The sequence below is a fragment of the Notolabrus celidotus genome, unplaced genomic scaffold, assembly GCF_009762535.1.
Source record: "Notolabrus celidotus isolate fNotCel1 unplaced genomic scaffold, fNotCel1.pri scaffold_444_arrow_ctg1, whole genome shotgun sequence".
NCBI lineage: Eukaryota > Metazoa > Chordata > Actinopteri > Labriformes > Labridae > Notolabrus > Notolabrus celidotus.
The window spans coordinates 1-20818 of NW_023260249.1; the positions used below are offsets into that span (position 1 = coordinate 1).

The 20818-nt window shown below is 52.8% G+C and overlaps 1 protein-coding gene across 1 annotated transcript; it reads right to left on the bottom strand.

The window, feature by feature from the left end:
* Positions 1–18568, bottom strand: mfhas1 (malignant fibrous histiocytoma amplified sequence 1). The gene is made up of 3 exons (XM_034679297.1): positions 15263–18568; positions 420–693; positions 1–305 (listed from the first exon to the last, which is right to left on the bottom strand). Exons 1-2 carry the CDS (start codon positions 18204–18206, stop codon positions 563–565), a joined length of 3075 nt encoding a protein of 1024 aa, XP_034535188.1. The 5' UTR covers positions 18207–18568; the 3' UTR covers positions 1–305; positions 420–562.
* Positions 18569–20818: the final 2250 nt, after the last annotated feature.

Here is a 20818-nt window from a genome sequence, read left to right on the forward strand (position 1 = left end):
GCCATGCACACAGAGTCTGGGACAGGAACTGACGGAGCACTTCAGTCCACTTCAGTCCACTTCAGTCTTCTCTCCTCAGAGATCCCAGACCCGTGGCCCTCTGTCCAACCTCAGGATGTCTGTACGTGTCTCCTGCAGTCCTGTGAGAGAGGACCCGTCAGAGTCCCTCACGGCGAGTCTTCAGAGTACGACAGTGGAGACGTGTCGGTGGTTTGGTCCCGTGATGAAATGAAGAGATGCTGCTGAGAGGATCCGGCTGAAGCTTGTGCTCATCAAGTCTTTAAATACTGTTCGACATCACGAACCTGCAACACACACACACACACACACACACACACACAGGAGAGCATCCAGTTAAAGCAAAGACTGACATCATGAAGCCACGCCCACTTCTACCATACACTGAGGACAGGACGTACATGAGAGGCAGTGATCCCGCGGCGAGCTTCCTACAACGGCAGGTTTGGTTCAGGCTGTCTGGAGGGGGGGGGGGGGTTGATTGGGGGGCATCAGGTGAGGCAGGTGGAGGAGGGGTCTCAGGAGGAGGAGGGGTCTCAGGTGGTCACTTGAGGCAGGGGCTGAGCGCTGTGGGTGTGGGGGGGTAAACCAGAGCCACGTTGACCCGCTCGGAGCCATTCTTTGGACAGATGATCTCAGTCAGACCCTCGGGCCGCGGCTGGCTCAGCAGCTCACCTGAAACACAGACACAAGGATGTGAGCACGCCGACACACACTCATGCTACAAGGAACAGATCAAAGCAGAATACAGAGGAACAGATCAAAGCAGAAAGGAACAGATCAAAGCAGAAAGGAACAGATCAAAGCAGAATACAGAGGAACAGATCAAAGCAGAAAGGAACAGATCAAAGCAGAAAGGAACAGATCAAAGTTGTTCTTTATTAAACTCAGATCCATCTAAAGCAGTGGTCCCCAAACTACGGCCCGCGGGCCGGATACGGCCCGCCTCCACATTTGGCCCGGCCCCCTGAACAATAGCCTACCAGAGACGCATGATGTTTATAAAATAATTTATTTCCTGACTTTTTTTTCTGTGAAGATCCCGGAAAGGGTTATTAATAGTTGGTTATGTGTGGCTTTCTGGAAAACAATAAATGTTTTACGTTTAGGCACCCCTGCGATCGTCACACTTTTTCTGTTACAAACTGACCCCGGCCCCCATCAGAGAAGGGAAAAGTTATGTGGCCCTCACAGGAAAAAGTTTGGGGACCCCTGATCTAAAGAGTTAAAGTTTCCCTGAACGTCCCCCACAAACCTTTCCTCTTTATATCTACATCATGTCTCTGACCGTCACCATCACACCTTCCTTTATAACTCCAGTCTGTCCACTAGAGGGCGGTACCTGCTCTGTGACTGTGTGACTGTGTGCTGCAGACACACAGAGAGAGAGAGCCAGCAGGGGGCGCCGAGGGTCTCACATCAAGAGCTCCTTAAAACTGAAGCTGTGAGGTTGAAGCCTGAGAGGAGTGCTGCCTCTGTGTGTGTGTGTGTGTGTGTGTGTGTGTGTGTGTGTGTGTGTGTGATGTTTTGTTTCCTGTGTGCCGTGACAAACAGTGATCCTGAGTGTGTGTACATAGAAGACAAACTAACCCTTCATCATCACCATCAGTCCCTCCTCATCATCACACAGAGACTTACAGGAGGTTAGTGTTTGAATCTGACTCCTCATACTGCTGGGTCTCCAGGTCATACACACATCCCAAATCAGGACATAGCCCCCTCCATCACACCAGGTTATAGACCCCTCCATCACACCATCACACCAGGTTATAGCCCCCTCCATCACACCAGGTTATAGACCCCTCCATCACACCAGGTTATAGACCCCTCCATCACACCAGGTTATAGACCCCTCCATCACACCATCACACCAGGTTATAGACCCCTCCATCACACCATCACACCAGGTTATAGACCCCTCCATCACACCATCACACCAGGTTATAGACCCCTCCATCACACCAGGTTATAGACCCCTCCCTTGTGTCACGATGGATTAACATTAATACCTCCTGTTTTCAGGACATCTGCAGCTCAATAATACTGTGATCAGCAGGGTCTGATCTGGATTTATCTCTCACACACACACACACACACACACACACACACACACACACACACACACACACACACACACACACACACACACACACACACACACACACACACTCTGACCTGTTTTCAGAGACGTATATATATCATGCTAACCTGCTGAAACATGACACACAGAGTCAGTGAGGTCGAGTCTAAACACAGAAACACAAATCCAATACCCCCAATGTGTGAGAGATCATGGATCCATGTCTCTGTGTGAAGAGGTCTCTGTGTGAAGAGGATCCTGAGGGGTCTATGGACAGAGATCATGGATCCATGTCTCTGTGTGAAGAGGTCTCTGTGTGAAGAGGATCCTGAGGGGTCTATGGACAGAGATCATGGATCCATGTCTCTGTGTAAAGAGGTCTCCGTGTGAAGAGGATCCTGAGGGGTCTATGGGTAGAGATCATGGATCCATGTCTCTGTGTGAAGAGGTCTCTGTGTGAAGAGGATCCTGAGGGGTCTATGGGTAGAGATCATGGATCCATGTCTCTGTGTGAAGAGGTCTCTGTGTGAAGAGGATCCTGAGGGGTCTGTGATAGATGGAAGTCTTCATCTGAACCTGCAGAGTGAAGCTGATCCTCTGCTCACACATTAAACCCCATTAGTCTCTGACTTCACGGTCCCTCCCTGTAATGGATCTCTGAGTGATGGACCTCAGAGACTCTCCGTGAGGACGTCTGAGTGCTAGCTCTGTGCTAAGCTAACGAGATCAGAGGCAGGTTAGCTTGTGATGGAGTGAAGCCGGGAGCATTAGCATCCACTCACACATCCTGTCTGCAGCACTCAGACCATCACAGACATCGATCCTGAACCAAGATCAGGAAGTCTGCAGACCAGAGGGCGGACCACTGAAGACAGAGACAGAGTCAGAGACAGTCAGGGACACAGTCAGAGACACAGTCAGAGACACAGTCAGAGACACAGTCAGAGACACAGAGACACAGACACACAGACACACAGACACAGTCAGAGACACAGAGACACTGAGACACAGAGACACAGAGACACTGAGACACTGAGACACAGAGACACTGAGACACTGAGACACAGACACAGAGACACAGTCAGAGACACATAGACGCATAGACACAGAGACACAGAGACACTGAGACACTGAGACACAGAGACACAGAGACACTGAGACACTGAGACACTGAGACACTGAGACACAGAGACACTGAGACACAGAGACACTGAGACACAGAGACACAGACACAGAGACACAGACACAGAGACACAGACACACAGACACAGAGACACAGTCAGAGACACAGAGACAATCAGAGTCTGTTAGCGTCTGATACAGCTGTATATTGAAGCACAGTTCCCTACATGTCCACTTGAGGCAGTGTGTTAAAGTGGAGGGGCCTCCATAGAGTCTGACTGATCAGGTTTTAAACATAAATATGAGACCTGAGGAGACCTGAGGAGACCAGAGGAGACCTGAGGAGACCAGAGGAGACCTGAGGAGACCAGAGGAGACCAGAAGAGACCTGAGGAGACCAGAGGAGACCAGAAGAGACCTGAGGAGACCAGAGGAGACCTGAGGAGACCAGAGGAGACCAGAAGAGACCTGAGGAGACCAGAGGAGACCTGAGGAGACCAGAGGAGACCAGAAGAGACCTGAGGAGACCAGAGGAGACCAGAAGAGACCTGAGGAGACCAGAGGAGACCTGAGGAGGCCTGAGGAGACCAGAGGAGGATTAAGATCTGGCCTGCAGGACTGTTGTGATCCGGCTCTGAGCTCTCCTCCTGCTGTTACAGTTTTTCATTACAGGAAGCAGCTGACGCTCAAACATCCAGCTGTGTGTCCTGAATTAGGTCAAAGTCTGACTCCTCCCCCTCCTCTCTATCTCACACACAAACACACACACATACACACACACACACACACACGCACACACACACACACACACACACACACAGACAGAGGCAGGAATGTGCTCCTCCCCCTCTGCACACAGGTAGAGGACTCGTTTACATTCCTGTTTCTCTCGCCCAGTTTTCCCTCCTCCTCCCTCTCTTCCTCCTCTTCCTCCTCCTCCTCTTCCTCCTCTTCCTCCTCCTCCCTCTCTTCCTCCTCTTCCTCCTCCTCCTCCTCTTCTTCCTCCTCTTCCTCCTCCTCCTCCTCCTCCTCTTCTTCCTCCTCTTCCTCCTCCCTCTCTTCCTCCTCCTCCTCCTCCTCCTCCTCCTCCTCTTCCTCCTCCTCCTGCAGGAAACTCTCTCTGCGAGCGTTCAGGGTCGGCTCTGTTTCCTCAAAGTCTCACATCCGACCTCACTTCCTGTTCCATGAGGGCAACAGAGGGGGAGGACCCTCGAACACAGAGGAAGGAACCTCCCTCGGTTTGGTTCTCAGACTCTCTCTGATGGTTTCAGACCATCCTGAAGAGTTCTGAAGTTTTAAAGAGGAGAGGCTGATCCAGAGGAATCAGGATCAGGAGGATCTGATCGGTGTCACGTGCTGCCGGCTGGAGGCGTGGTGTTCACGCTCCTCGCCTGCGGGCGTGGAGGCGAGGAGGCGAGGCGGCCCGGCCTGTAGGAGGCTGGTGACTGTTGCTCCCTGCTTGTTTGGACCTGTCCTGGTTCTTTGTGTTCGTCTGCAGCAGGACTCTCTGACACTCAGCAGTTACACACAAACAACCTGCAGGTCAGATCTTTGGTCTCTAACTGGACCTGATCTCAGCTCCTGCCCTCCTGTATCTCAGGACACACCTCCTGCTTCACCAGCTGCAACACCTGAGGTCACCTGAGGTCACCTGAGGTCACCTGAGGTCAACTGTTGAGATCCAGGCCTCCAGCCTCCAACATCTGAGGACTGGCAGACACTCTGAGATCGCTGTTTGACTCTCATGAATCATCTATCAGGTCATTTACAGTAAACTGCAGCTCTGAGCTCAGACCAGCGACACACGCTTTACCACTGAGACACTAAATACAGCCAACTGTCAACGCCTCCTCCTCCTCCTCCTCCTCCTCCCCCTCCTCCTCCTCCTCCTCCTCCTCCTCCTCTCAGCCTGCAGCCTTCAAATATTAACAACCCTCAACCTAAAATAGAAGACTGTCACCAAGCAGAGCCTGCTGCAAGAGACCACAGCCTGACAGACAGAGAGAAGGGCGTGCAGCCTGATAGACAGAGAGCAGGGCGTACAGCCTGACAGACAGAGAGCAGGGCGTACAGCCTGACAGACAGAGAGCAGGGCGTACAGCCTGATAGACAGAGAGCAGGGCGTGCAGCCTGATAGACAGAGAGCAGGGCGTGCAGCCTGATAGACAGAGAGCAGGGCGTACAGCCTGACAGACAGAGAGCAGGGCGTACAGCCTGACAGACAGAGAGCAGGGCGTACAGCCTGACAGACAGAGAGCAGGGCGTACAGCCTGACAGACAGAGAGCAGGGCGTACAGCCTGATAGACAGAGAGCAGGGCGTACAGCCTGACAGACAGAGAGCAGGGCGTACAGCCTGACAGACAGAGAGCAGGGCGTACACCCTGACAGACAGAGAGCAGGGCGTACAGCCTGACAGACAGAGAGCAGGGCGTACAGCCTGACAGACAGAGAGCAGGGCGTACAGCCTGACAGACAGAGAGCAGGGCGTACAGCCTGACAGACAGAGAGCAGGGCGTACAGCTTGACAGACAGAGAGCAGGGCGTACACCCTGACAGACAGAGAGCAGGGCGTACAGCCTGACAGACAGAGAGCAGGGCGTACAGGATTAACTCTGCAGTGTGTTCAAACAGAGGATCAGATCACGCTGCTCACTCTGAACACTCTGCATGACACACCTCTTACATCATGTGTGTGCGTGTTTGTCGTCATGTGCGCACACACACACACACACACACACACACACACACACACACACACACACACACACACACACTGTGTGAGAGCTGATAAATCCAGGATATGTGAAATGGAGCAGAATCAGCTGGCAGGATGAGACTCGAGGACTCGGCCTTCGTCGGTGCATAACAGACCCAGATATTCTGACGGTCTCTAAAAACACGGCACATTAGTCTAATCCACCGCCCCGCCCCCCCAGCCCCCCTCCCCGGCTCTGATCAGCAGCTGGACTGACACACACAGCGGGATCCTCAGGAATGTGTGGCCTACTTCCACCGCAGAGGAAACACACCGAAAATAACTCTTTCAGGGACACAACACAGACACCCGAGACCTGCACCCGAGGACCTGAGACCTCCAGAGTCCTGAGGAGGGGACCTGAGAGCTCCAGAGTCCTGAGGAGGGGACCTGAGAGCTCCAGAGTCCTGAGGAGGGGACCTGAGAGCTCCAGAGTCCTGAGTAGAGGACCTGAGACCTCTGGACGGACGCTGCAGCCGAGGGAGGAGTAACAGTTATTTAACTTCATCCTGACAGAGAACGAAAGCTCCGCTCACATCTGCTGCCGCCTCAAAGCAGCAGGATTCCCTGTGCATGTGTGTGTCTGTGTGTGTTTGTGTGTGTGTGTGTGTGTGCGTGAGTGTGTGTGTGAGTGTTTGTGTGTGTGTGTGTGTGTGTGCGTGAGTGTGTGTGTGAGTGCATACGTGTGTGTGTGTTTGTGTGTTTGTATGCAGCTGCTAACATCTGCTGTGTAATGAGATAAACTGCTGAGCAGGGATCTGTCTCACACTTCATGGACGGGGTTCAGTTACTGAGTCCTGAGGGGGCGGCTCTCCTTCACACCCTGTCTAAAAACAGACAGGGATCTGTGAGGGTCACGGTCTGCGGTTTGGGTCTTATATAACCCTGTGAAGACTGAGTTCAGGAGTTATAATTATGGGATGGATTCACAGTGAAGTCTGCAGGCTCGTCTACATGTTGAGACTTCATGCAGCGACCTCAGGGGAGCAGAGAGGAGGAGTCAGGGCCAACAGGTCATCATGTGACGGCAAGCACATCCTGCACGCGCTGCTTCGCCCTGCTCCACCTGCACGCCCTGCTCCACCTGCATGCGCTGCTCCATCTGCACGCCATGCAGTGAGGCGTGTAGCTTCAGGTTCTGGTGAGGTTTGAAACCTGATCCTGTTTGAGAGACGCAGCCTGCAGACGGACGGATCGATCAAAATAGAAACTTTCCATCAAACCTGAGACAGACTGAAGCACTCTGCTGCAGGCACACACACACACACACACACACACACACACACACACACACACACACACACACACACACAAGGTCTTAAAACGATGAGCAGGAAGACGCACAGCTACAAGTCAACACGTGGGCGGAGCTTTCTCCTCTGACATCACAGCCCAGGTGGAGTCAGAGAGCTGGTGAAGCCTCACAGTAAATCCTCCTCCTGTGTGTGTGTGTGTGTGTGTGTGTGTGTGTGTGTGTGTGTGTGTGTGTGTGTGTGTGTGTGTGTGTGTGTCACGTGTTTGAGATAATACAGCAGCTTAGTGAGGTGATGTAACAGGATGGTCATCCTTTCTAACAGATTACACACGCACACACCTTGCACTGTGACGGTGCTGTGTGTGTGTGTGTGTGTGTGTGTGTGTGTGTGTGTGTGTGTGTGTGTGTGTGTGTGTGTGTGTGTGTGTGTGTGTGAATGACGATGTGTTCACGCCTCAGAGTTTGTTTTTGTTATTGAATCCATGAAATAAATAAAGCTTCTATTGAACAGACAAACAGGTCCTTCAGGTGGTGCAGGTGGTGCAGGTCCTGCAGGTGGTGCAGTGCATGCTGGGAGATTTATGATTGAACACAGAGCAGACTCTGTCCTGAGGCAGAGCGCCGTGATCTGACAGGAGGACATGGATCATCAGATCAGACTCTGATTTATGTCCCAGCTCCTCACTTGGTTAAGTCCCAGCTCCTCGCCTGGACCAGTCCCAGGTCCTCCTCACCTGGACCAGTCCCAGGTCCTTACCTGGACCAGTCCCAGCACCTTACCTGGACCAGACCCAGCTCCTCACCTGGACCCCCCAGGGAGAGGAACAACAACGCTCAGAGGATCTCCAGAGATCTGTTCCCATGAGGTTCATCCTCTGATCCAAACAGTGACCTCAGCACAGAGGGGGCGGGGCCTAACACACCTGAGCTACAGGTAGAAGCTCCTGTTCTGACCCTGCTGTAATCTGACTGATCCTGTAACGGGATTACACACACACACACACACACACACACACACACACACACACACACACACACACACACACACAAACACTCACACACTCACACTCACACACTCACACACTCACGCACTCACGCACACACATATACACACACACACTCACACTCACACACTCACACACTCACACACTCACGCACACACATACACACACATACACACACACACACACATACATACACACTCACACACACACACTCAGAGAGAGTGATCAGCTGTGGAGTCAGAGCGTCTGCAGACTGAAATATCATGTCCATAAAAGGCCTGAAGAACCTGAGAGCTCTGAAACCCTCAGCAGAGTCCAGACCGATCCAGAGTCAGCCGGGCCCCCGTGAGACGAGCACGGACACACGCCGACAAACACAGCAGAGAAGAAGAAACAGGGACAGATATTCAGAGGGGACAAATCACCTTCAAAGAGCTGAGTCCTGATGCATCATGGGAAATGTAGTACAGTGCATTCAGCTCAGATCCGGTCCCTCTCTGAGGATCAGGATCCAAACAGAGTCTCTCTGCAGAACATTTCTGCTTTATTTTGAAAGGGTTACCCATCGATCACAGGAAGTGAGGTCATCAGAAGTTTTTACTCTCTGATGACATCACGTCCTCTAAAACCATCTCCAGTATTCAAAAGAAGCTCAGGGTCTAAAGTCTGAGGTTAAACAGGACTCTCTCATCATGCAGACCGGTCTCGTTCACAGGTCCAGTTCAGTCAGAGCTCTGTGGCGCCTCGGACCGAGCAGAGACAGGATGTCACCTGGACCTGTGTTGACCTGAGGAGGCTCACATCTGCACACCGAGACCTGTCCCACATGAGAACCTCTAAGATAGGGGGACAGCATGATCTCTGCAGACACACACACTTCTTCTGGATCCTGAACCAGAACTCAGAGGCTCTGTGTTATTTTAGGAGAGTCCTGTTTACTGATCCGGTCTCTGGAGCCGCCCGGTCTGCAGGGTGGAGTCAAAGACAAACACACTCAGGAGGTTCCTCCTGTATCAGGTCTGAGTTTTACTCAAAGTCTAAAGCTCCGGTATCACGTCAGTCCTGGATCAGAGTAAACTCTGCTGATATCAAAACCAAACCTCCAGAGACTCAGAGAGGAAACTGGTCCTGGTCTCAGTCTTTCAGAGACCCCCTCTCTCTGCAGGTTTTTCATCTGTAACATCAGCAGACATGAGAACACGTGGTCCTGAATGAACCTCGGATCCTCTGAACGCCTCTCAGTGAGGACAAACAGCCGGAGAGTCTCTGTCCGCCCCCCCAGAGAGAGACTATCTGAAGCATTTCCTGATGTGGTCGATCGCCCAAGCACAAAGACCTCTCTCTCTCTCTCTCTCTCTCTCCTCTCTCTCTCTCCTCTCTCTCCTCTCTCCTCGCTCTCTCTCTCTCTCTCTCTCTCTCTCTCCTCTCTCTCTCTCTCCTCTCTCCTCTCCCTCTCTCTCTCTCTCTCTCCCTCTCCTCTCCTCTCCCTCTCTCCTCTCCCCTCTCTCTCTCTCTCTCTCTCTCTCTCTCTCCCTCTCTCTCTCTCTCTCTCTCTCCTCCAGCCGTGTAATGATTCATCAGATATCTGGTGTTTCCTCGCCGTGTGACGGGTCTGGACACGCTCAGAGACACACGGAGAGATCAGAGACACTGATTCTTTATTTACTCAAACATTCTTCAGAAACTTCAGAGTCTGAACGTTCCAGGAATAAAACCTGAATCATGGATGTGTTTGTACGGTGGCCCTGAAGGACAAAACTAATTTACCAAAGATGAATCCCTTTCATCTGGACTCTGACACCGGGTCAAGGTTTTACAGAGACATGAGGTCTGACACCTCTCTCTGAGACCAGAGGATGTCCTGATATGTAGACCACTCCCTCACTCCCTCACTCCATCACTCCATCACTCCATCACTCCCTCACTCCATCACTCCCTCACTCCCTCACTCCATCACTCCATCACTCCATCACTCCCTCACTCCATCACTCCATCACTCCATCACTCCATCACTCCCTCACTCCATCACTCCATCACTCCATCACTCCCTCACTCCATCACTCCATCACTCCATCACTCCCTCACTCCATCACTCCCTCACTCCATCACTCCATCACTCCATCACTCCCTCACTCCATCACTCCCTCACTCCATCACTCCCTCACTCCCTCACTCCATCACTCCATCACTCCCTCACTCCATCACTCCATCACTCCATCACTCCATCACTCCCTCACTCCATCACTCCATCACTCCATCACTCCCTCACTCCATCACTCCATCACTCCATCACTCCATCACTCCCTCACTCCATCACCTCCATCACTCCCTCACTCCATCACTCCATCACTCCCTCACTCCATCACTCCCTCACTCCATCACTCCCTCACTCCCTCACTCCATCACTCCATCACTCCATCACTCCTCACTCCCTCACTCCCTCACTCCATCACTCCCTCACTCCCTCACTCCATCACTCCATCACTCCCTCACTCCATCACTCCATCACTCCCTCACTCCATCACTCCCTCACTCCATCACTCCATCACTCCCTCACTCCATCACTCCCTCACTCCCTCACTCCCTCACTCCCTCACTCCATCACTCCCTCACTCCATCACTCCCTCACTCCCTCACTCCCTCACTCCATCACTCCATCACTCCCTCACTCCATCACTCTATCACTCCATCACTCCATCACTCCCTCACTCCATCACTCCATCACTCCATCACTCCATCACTCCCTCACTCCATCACTCCCTCACTCCCTCACTCCATCACTCCCTCACTCCATCACTCCATCACTCCCTCATCCTCCCCTCACTCCCTCACTCCTCACTCATCACTCCATCACTCTCTCACTCCATCACTCCTCACTCCCTCACTCCATCACTCCATCACTCTCTCACTCCATCACTCCCTCACTCCCTCACTCCATCACTCCCTCACTCCATCACTCCCTCCCTCCCTCACTCCCTCACTCCATCACTCCATCACTCCCTCACTCCCTCACTCCCTCACTCCATCACTCCATCACTCCATCACTCCCTCACTCCCTCACTCTCTCACTCCATCACTCCATCACTCCCTCACTCCATCACTCCCTCACTCCCTCACTCCATCACTCCCTCACTCCATCACTCCATCACTCCCTCACTCCATCACTCCATCACTCCATCACTCCATCACTCCCTCACTCCATCACTCCATCACTCCATCACTCCCTCACTCCATCACTCCATCACTCCATCACTCCCTCACTCCATCACTCCCTCACTCCATCACTCCATCACTCCATCACTCCCTCACTCCATCACTCCCTCACTCCATCACTCCCTCACTCCCTCACTCCATCACTCCATCACTCCCTCACTCCATCACTCCATCACTCCCTCACTCCATCACTCCATCACTCCATCACTCCCTCACTCCATCACTCCATCACTCCATCACTCCCTCACTCCATCACTCCATCACTCCATCACTCCCTCACTCCATCACTCCATCACTCCATCACTCCCTCACTCCATCACTCCCTCACTCCATCACTCCCTCACTCCCTCACTCCATCACTCCCTCACTCCCTCACTCCCTCACTCCCTCACTCCCTCACTCCATCACTCCCTCACTCCATCACTCCATCACTCCCTCACTCCATCACTCCCTCACTCCATCACTCCATCACTCCCTCACTCCATCACTCCATCACTCCCTCACTCCCTCACTCCCTCACTCCATCACTCCATCACTCCCTCACTCCATCACTCCCTCACTCCCTCACTCCATCACTCCATCACTCCCTCACTCCATCACTCTATCACTCCATCACTCCATCACTCCCTCACTCCCTCACTCCATCACTCCATCACTCCCTCACTCCATCACTCCCTCACTCCCTCACTCCATCACTCCCTCACTCCATCACTCCATCACTCCCTCACTCCCTCACTCCCTCACTCCATCACTCCATCACTCTCTCACTCCATCACTCCCTCACTCCCTCACTCCATCACTCCATCACTCTCTCACTCCATCACTCCCTCACTCCCTCACTCCATCACTCCCTCACTCCATCACTCCATCACTCCCTCACTCCCTCACTCCCTCACTCCATCACTCCATCACTCCCTCACTCCCTCACTCTATCACTCCATCACTCCATCACTCCCTCACTCCCTCACTCTCTCACTCCATCACTCCATCACTCCCTCACTCCATCACTCCCTCACTCCCTCACTCCATCACTCCCTCACTCCATCACTCCATCACTCCCTCACTCCCTCACTCCCTCACTCCCTCACTCCATCACTCCATCACTCTCTCACTCCATCACTCCCTCACTCCATCACTCCATCACTCCATCACTCTCTCACTCCATCACTCCATCACTCCCTCACTCCCTCACTCCATCACTCCATCACTCTCTCACTCCATCACTCCCTCACTCCCTCACTCCCTCACTCCATCACTCCATCACTCTCTCACTCCATCACTCCATCACTCCATCACTCCCTCACTCCCTCACTCTCTCACTCCATCACTCCATCACTCCCTCACTCCATCACTCCCTCACTCCCTCACTCCATCACTCCCTCACTCCATCACTCCATCACTCCCTCACTCCCTCACTCCCTCACTCCCTCACTCCATCACTCCCTCACTCCCTCACTCCATCACTCCATCACTCTCTCACCCCATCACTCCATCACTCCCTCACTCCCTCACTCCATCACTCCCTCACTCCATCACTCCCTCACTCCATCACTCCCTCACTCCCTCACTCCCTCACTCCCTCACTCCATCACTCCATCACTCCCTCACTCCAGGATCACTTCCTGTGTTTGGGACGTTCCCTGTCCATAAAATGAAATGTTAATCTGTTTCTGAAATAATAAAAGTGTTTCATCTTTGCTGAATGTGTTTTGTCCTTCAGGGCCACCGTAGTTTGTGTCTTTAGATTAGTTCCCAGCAGTGTGAGGGATCTGAATCAGATTATTATGGTATGTATGTTTCGTGTGTCTGCAGACCGCGCTCAGACCGCGGTGAGATAAATCCCACGGAGAGAAACAGACGAGTCGTTGAGCAGCGATCAGCTGACGGTCAGGAGGATCACCGACACGCTATCTGCTGATCAGACTCGACCTCGCTTTGAATCCTTCAGACTGAAACTAAAGAGAGCTAATGTAGCTTAGCATGCAAGCTGGAAACAGGAAGTAAAGGCTACTTTAGCTTAGCACAAACATTGGAAGCGTGTGGAAGCAGCTCGCTGTCGAGGAGGAAGTTGACTTTAGCAAACAGGCTAAAACAAAGATAAACAGCTAGCCTAGCTTAGCATAAGGATATGCAACAGCTGGAAACGGCTAACTAAATATGAAACAATCCAAACTCAGTTAAGCATACAGAATAGAAACAGCATAACATTTAGCCTAGCTTAGCATACAGACTGGACGACGGGCTTAACACTTAGCCTAGCTTAGCATTAAAATGTGATGTGTTGGGGATAGTTATCTGAACCTGCTAGCATAGACAAAGAAAATATACATACTGGAAGCAAGGATGACCAGGTAGCCTAGCTTAGGATATAAACTAGCAAAAGGATGGGATAGCCAGCCTAGCTTAGCATAAAGTTCAAAATGAGGATACTGAACCAGGAACAAACCAACAGCTTCACACAAAACTAGAGAAAGGGATCAAGTAGCTTAGCTTAGCTTAGCATACTGACATTAAATAAGAAGCAGCAGCTGGTTTAGCTTAGCTTACAAACCGCTAGCTGAGACTCCTACAAGCTACAAATCTGCCTTTAAAACAACAAGCGATGCGACTCGTCTTTATGCTAAGCTAACCAGCAGCTGTGTGTGGCTGTTCTGTGGAGGCGTGAGCCCTGATTGGTTGTTGTGTCCAGAGGTGTTTGACCTGATCCCGCCCCTTTAATTAAAGGAGACCTGACCCAAGAGGTTTAGACAAGTCCACGTTCTGACGTGATGACATCAGAGCATCCTCTCTACAGACACAGCTCCTCCATGGCGCCATGACAACCGCATCCATCACAACATCACCGGCTGAAGACACGACCAGCACCCTGGATTATCTCTGACAGGAGATCCCCCCCCCCCCCCCTCCTTATCATCCCTAACTAATGTCAGGAACAGCAGCCTTTGTTCTCCTCCCTCCCTCCTCCCTTCCTTCCTCCCTCCTCTCCTCCCTCCCTCCCTCCCTCCCTTCCTCCCTCCCTCCCTCCCTCCTCTGAGCAGATTTCCCGGCAGAAGAAGAATCATCCTCTGAATCTTTAATCTGAGTCGAGACCTGAATCTGATCGATGAGAGCTGATCTCACCGACAGACTGACAGAGCGAACAGCTGAGCCTGAACTCTGACCTGCTGTGAGGGGGTGAGGTGTGTGTGAGGTGTGTGTGAGGTGTGTGAGGTGAGTGTAAGGTGTGTGTGAGGTGTGTGATGTGTGTGTGAGGTGTGTGTGAGGTGTGTGTAAGGTGTGTGTGAGGTGTGTGATGTGTGTGTGAGGTGTGTGTGAGGTGTGTGAGGTGTGTGTGAGGTGTGTGAGGTGTGTGTGAGGTGTGTGTAAGGTGTGTGTGTGAGGAGTGTTACCTGGGAAGGCGTGTGTGAGGTGTGTGTGTGTGAGGTGTGTGTGAGGTGTGTGTGTGTGTGTGAGGAGTGTTACCTGGGAAGGCGTGTGTGAGGTGTGTGTGTGTGAGGTGTGTGTGTGTGAGGTGTGTGTGAGGTGTGTGTGTGTGTGTGAGGAGTGTGTGTGTGAGGTGTGTGTGAGGTGTGTGTGTGTGAGGTGTGTGTGAGGTGTGTGTGTGTGTGTGAGGTGTGTGTGTGTGAGGTGTGTGTGAGGTGTGTGTGTGTGTGTGTGTGAGGAGTGTTACCTGGGAAGGCGTGTGTGAGGTGTGTGTGTGTGAGGTGTGTGTGAGGTGTGTGTGTGTGTGAGGAGTGTTACCTGGGAAGGCGTGTGTGAGGTGTGTGTGTGTGAGGTGTGTGTGAGGTGTGTGTGTGTGTGTGAGGAGTGTTACCTGGGAAGGCGTGTGGCGTGGTGGACCCTCTCTTCAGGCACTTGGAACAGAGTATGTGTGTGGAGTAGTGCAGGCCGGGCCACTCCTGCAGCAGCACGTTCAGCTCCTCCACCAGCGGCGTGATGGCCTGCCACGCCGTCCAGATGTTGGGCAGAGAGGCGTGGCTGGCGATGGACAGGGTCTCTGGCCGCAGCTTCCCCGTGGCGGGCCGATGGCTGACGACCACGGGGACTTTCCCCCGGTAGGCGAAGATCTGATGCCGGCCGTCGGAGCGCTGCACCACGTGGCTGTTGATCTGAACGCTGAAGCGTGCGAACAGTCCGGGGGGGAACAGGAAGGGGAAGCTGTACTGGATCTGCAGCTGCTCCACGGAGAAGAACTGACACCCGGACTGAGGACCCGCCCCCGCCGAGACCTCCACCCGCGGCTCCTCGCTGCTGACGTAGCTGGGGAACTTGTACCAGGCGGTGGCCCCGTTCAGAGGCTTGCTGCGCGGCTTGTTGATGCAGTAGCAGACCCCCATCTTCTCCAGCAGCTCCATGATGAGGTGCAGGTCCTGCTGAGTCTGGATCAGAGGCCGCAGCAGCAGCCGGATCACGTTGGAGGGCAGAAGGCCGTGCTGGAGGAAACCCTCCACGTGATGCTGCAGGTGGGTCACCCTGAGGTTCTCTCCCTTCTCGTCCTCGATGACCAGGCTCACCCTCCCCTTGTCCCCCCTCTCCCCCTCAGAGAGGAGCCGGTCCAGCAGCGTGGACTCGTCCCGCTGGAAGAAGACGTTGAGGATGGCGATGAATCGTGGAAGATTGTGAAAGACGTACTCCTTCAGGGTCAGGCTGTCCTCGAAGTAGAGCAGCTTCCCGCTCTCGTGCAGGTAGGACAGGGCGCTCTGCAGCCGGTCCTCCGTCAGACCCGCCTGCAGACCCAGACGGGCAGAGTCCCACCACGACAGCCACAGGTCTCTGGGCTTAAAGTGCAGCTCCTCCAGCATCTGCCAGGACTTTGGCAGGACGCGGTGCAGGTTGGGGAAGATGTCCCGGTGGTCTGCCACAGACATGAGCTTGTCCCGCAGCCGGGTGATGTTCCTCTGGCTGCGGGTGCAGCTGACGCTCAGGACCGGGGACAGGATCTGAAGCCGGTGGTTCAGCATGAACTGCAGCTGGGCCTTCCTCCTCCTCAGGTTCCTGTCAGAGACCCCGTAGAAGAGGACGTGAGGACTGGACGAGCGCACGTTGTAGCCCTGCTCCAGGGCCTGGTCCACCTGCAGAGCCATGCTCCTCAGACTCTGGGTGTCCCTCTTCTCCTGCAGACCGATCTGCCGGTGGATGTCCAGACTCTTCTCCTCCAGCTCCTCCTCCCCACACAGGTCTGCGTGAGTCCCCACCAAGCAGACCACCGCGTGGGGGACTTTGGCTCCGAGGAGGTGCAGGAAGTACCCGATGTGGGCGTAAAAGTTTTTGGGCGAGTAGGTTTTGAGATTCAGGACTAGAATGTAGAGAGCACCGGGGGAGAGGAAGAAGGGTTTGATGAGGTCGTAGTTTTGCTTCCCTGACAGATCGTAGACCAGAAAGGAGAGACAGCGGTCTGCGTCCGCCACCCAGCTGGTGACCTCGATCCCTTTGTTCCCCTGCGGTCCCTGAGAGTCCTGCTGGGTGCTCACCACGCTCTGTCTCAGGCAGGTCTTCCCCGCGTCCTTCGCCCCCATCAGGACCAGTTTCAGCCTCGGCTTCACGGCCAGCTGCGAGTGAGCCAGCTCCTTCTGGTAGGCCGCGATGTATGGGATCCCCTTCATGCAGACCTCGTAGGGGGGCTGGATCAGAGGGTTGTCCTTCACCTTCCAGATGTTCACCTTGGACAGCTTTCCAAAGTTCTCTGGGAGTATGGCTATTTGGTTCCCCTGCAGGACCAGCTCCTCCAGCTTCTCCAGGTCCACGATGGAGTCCGGCAGGTACGTGATGTGGTTGTTGTCCAGCCACAGGTTGGCCAGCTGGACCAGCTGACCGATGTCCTCTGGGACGTGCGTCAGCTTGTTCCTGCTCAGGTAGACCTCCTCCATCCCCGCGATGCTCAGGACCACCTGAGGGAAGTCCTCAAACTCGTTGGAGGACAGGTTGATCATTTTGAGTTTCTGCAGGCGTCCGAACCCGGCCGGCAGCCGGGCCAGGCGGTTCCCGTCCAGCATCAGACTCTCCAGGCGGGTCAGGTGACAGAAGGAGTCCGGCAGAGAGCTCATGTGGAGACTGCTGAGCCACAGGATCTTCACCGACCTCAGCTTCATCACGTCGGCCGGTAACGCCTGGAACTTGTTCCCGGAGCAGTCCAGTTCCTCCAGCTCGCTGAGGGCCAGGATCTCAGGGGGGAACTGGTTCAGCTTGTTGTGGTCCGCGTCCAGAGTCCGCAGTCTGGTGAGGCTGGAGAAGGACCTGGGGAGGTCTCTCAGCTCGTTGAAGCTGATGTCCAGTTCCTCTAAAAGCTGAAGCGCTCCGATCTGAGCCGGCAGATTCTGGATCTTGTTGTGACTGATGCACAGCTTCTTCAGACCCCTCAGCAGACCTACCCCCTCAGAGAAGCTCCTCAGACTGTTGTGGCTCATGTCGAGCTCCACCAGCTGACCCAGCTCGAACACCACCCGGGGCACGGCTGAGAACTTGTTCCTGCGGAGGACCAGGATGCGCAGGTGGTTCAGGGAGGACCCCAGCCCGTCTGGGAGCTCCTGGAGGGAGTTGTTCCCCAGGTTCAGCACCTCGATGTCCTCTATGTCATCCGGCAGGATGATCTGGTGGTCTTTGGAGCACAGGGTGAGCTGGCGCAGGGTGCTCCTCAGCTTCCTGGAGCGCAGGGCGGCATCCCTCCACAGCCTGGCCGTCTGCAGACTGGTCTCCTTGTCCTCCATGGCAGACCCCCCTCCCTCCTCCTCCTCCTCCTTGTTTTCATGGAGACTTCTCATGGACTCGGATCGCGCAGCATGCTGGACTCTGAGAGGACACAGGACTGGGTTTCTGTCGGGGGAGGATCAGGCAGCAGGAGGAGCGCGTGAGTCCGCATCCTTTTCTCCTGCGCCACCAGGACACAATGAAAACCTCCGAGCCGCTACAGGACCTGGTTCAGGACCTGGTTCGATCCCCGAGCCGGGCTGCTGGTCCGCGGGCTGAGTCTCTCCGGACCGGGCGTCCTCATGGCCTCAAAGGCCGGGATCCGGAGCTCTCTCCCGGGGATAGTGTCCGTGTTTAGGAGCCTGCAGATCCGCCAGCTGCTTCCTGGGAGCGGGGAGTGGAAGTGAGGCAGCAGAGACTCACACTGCGTCAGATCTCAGAGCCCTCCTCCTCCCTCCTCCCTCCCTCCTCCCCCCTGCTGTGTGAGGAGGAGTGAGAGTGTTTGTGCACACTTCATTAGATCAGACAGTCTCAGATTAGACTTCATGTTTTAATGTCTCTGTATTAAATAAAGGAGCATGTAGAGCTCTCAGCTGGAGGTCCATGTGGAGCTCAGAGATGAAGTTAATGTTGTTTTTATTCTGCCTCCCTGTAAACAGCAGCAGAGTCTGGCCTCTGTCTCCCCCTACAGGACAGGAGGTGTAACTGCAGACCAGGTCCTTCATGGTAGTTGTTTACACCTAAACACTACAAAGACCACAACATGTAACCCATGCACCAATCCCCTGAACCAATCCTGATAAACTACAAGCACAGTTCCTGCTTCACACTCACATTGGATCAGATCTCAGAGCCCTCCTCCTCCTCCTCCTCCTCCTCCTCCCCCCTGCCTCCCCCCTGCTGTGTGAGGAGGAGTGAGAGTGTTTGTGCACACTTCATTAGATCAGACAGTCTCACATTAGACTTCATGTTTTAATGTCTCTGTATTAAATAAAGGAGCATGTAGAGCTCTCAGCTGGAGGTCCATGTGGAGCTCAGAGATGAAGTTAATGTTGTTTTTATTCTGCCTCCCTATAAACAGCAGCAGAGTCTGGCCTCTGTCTCCCCCTACAGGACAGGAGGTGTAACTGCAGACCATGTCCTTCATGTTGTTGTTTACACATAAACACTACAATGACCACAACATGTAACCCATGCACCAACCCCCTGAACCAATCCTGCTAAACTACAAGCACAGTGTCTGCTTCACACTCACACTGCAGTTTAAAACACACTTCTTTAAAATCACTACACACACTTCATGTGGCTCAGTGTTCATGAAGAACATCTCTTCTTTTCATTAGGAACACTCAGTCATTCAGAATCTAAAGTTAATGACCCCGCTGTGAACACTGACTCATCACATGAGCAAACACCTGACACTCAGTTTTACAATCAGCTCTCTTTATTTCCCCCGCTGCTCAGCCAGAGGAAACATCTCTTTTTACACTTTTTTATGACTGAATAAAAACATTAAAATTAAAAACCACACACTCAAGGAGAAACACCTCCACCCAGATCTGCTCCACTATAAACACAGTGTCAGCCTCACACTGCAAAACAACACACACTGATTTACAACACACTAAACACACCCGTACACATTAGACACAGAGGTATAGCATGATGTCACTTCCTTCAATTCCAAAGCACTTCCTGTCACATGACCACACCTATGAGCCGATTGGTTGAACACAGACATCAGGTGCACAAACACACGAGTGCTTAATTGTAGACACACTGATCAGGTTTACAGTTTTTCTCATTCACATTTTCTGACAGCGTGCCTCACACTCTCACAACTCTACACACACACACACACGCACACACACACACACACACACACACACACACACAGCAAAACCCCTCAGCCATAACTTTACATTCAAAACAATCCACCATATGATCAGACATTTATAAGAACCAGTTGAATCCTGATGTGTTCAAACTCTTCTTCTCCACTCATCATGATGACTCAGGCCTTTTATCTGTTCAGTGTTTCACTTACTGCAGACACTACATAGATCAGTGTGTTTAAGATATTTTATAATATTGTTTTTATACTCAAAACACAGAAATACAGGGTAACAAATATATTTTATTTCTCCCAAAAACCAGTGTACACAGTGTACCTCCCATACATCCCATACAGTGTTCTACATACAACACAACAGAAGACTTTACTGTATACAGTTACAGTAAATAATAACATGCTGCATCCTGTCTTCTGTTCCAGTCTGGCCTCAGCTCCTCATCCACATCATGAGTGAAGTTAAAAGGCCTGAGTCATCATGATGAATGGGGAAGAAGAGTTTGAACACATCAGGGTTCAACTGGTTCTTACAAATGTCTGATCATATGGTGGATTGTTTTGAATGTGAAGTTGGGGCTGAGGGGTTTTGCTTTGTGTGTGTGTGTGTGTATGTGTGTGTGTGTGTGTGTGTGTGTGTGTGTGTGTGTGTGTGTGTGTAGAGTTGTGACACTCTGAGGCATGCTGTCAGAAAATGTGAATGAGAAAAACTGTAACCTGATCCAAGGAGCTGCTTCGGTCTGGTGGAGGCGTGTTTGTGTTTTAAACGACCTTTTTAGTCTGACTGAGTTTTATTTTTATTCTTAATACTTTTATTTATTTATTTATTATCTATTT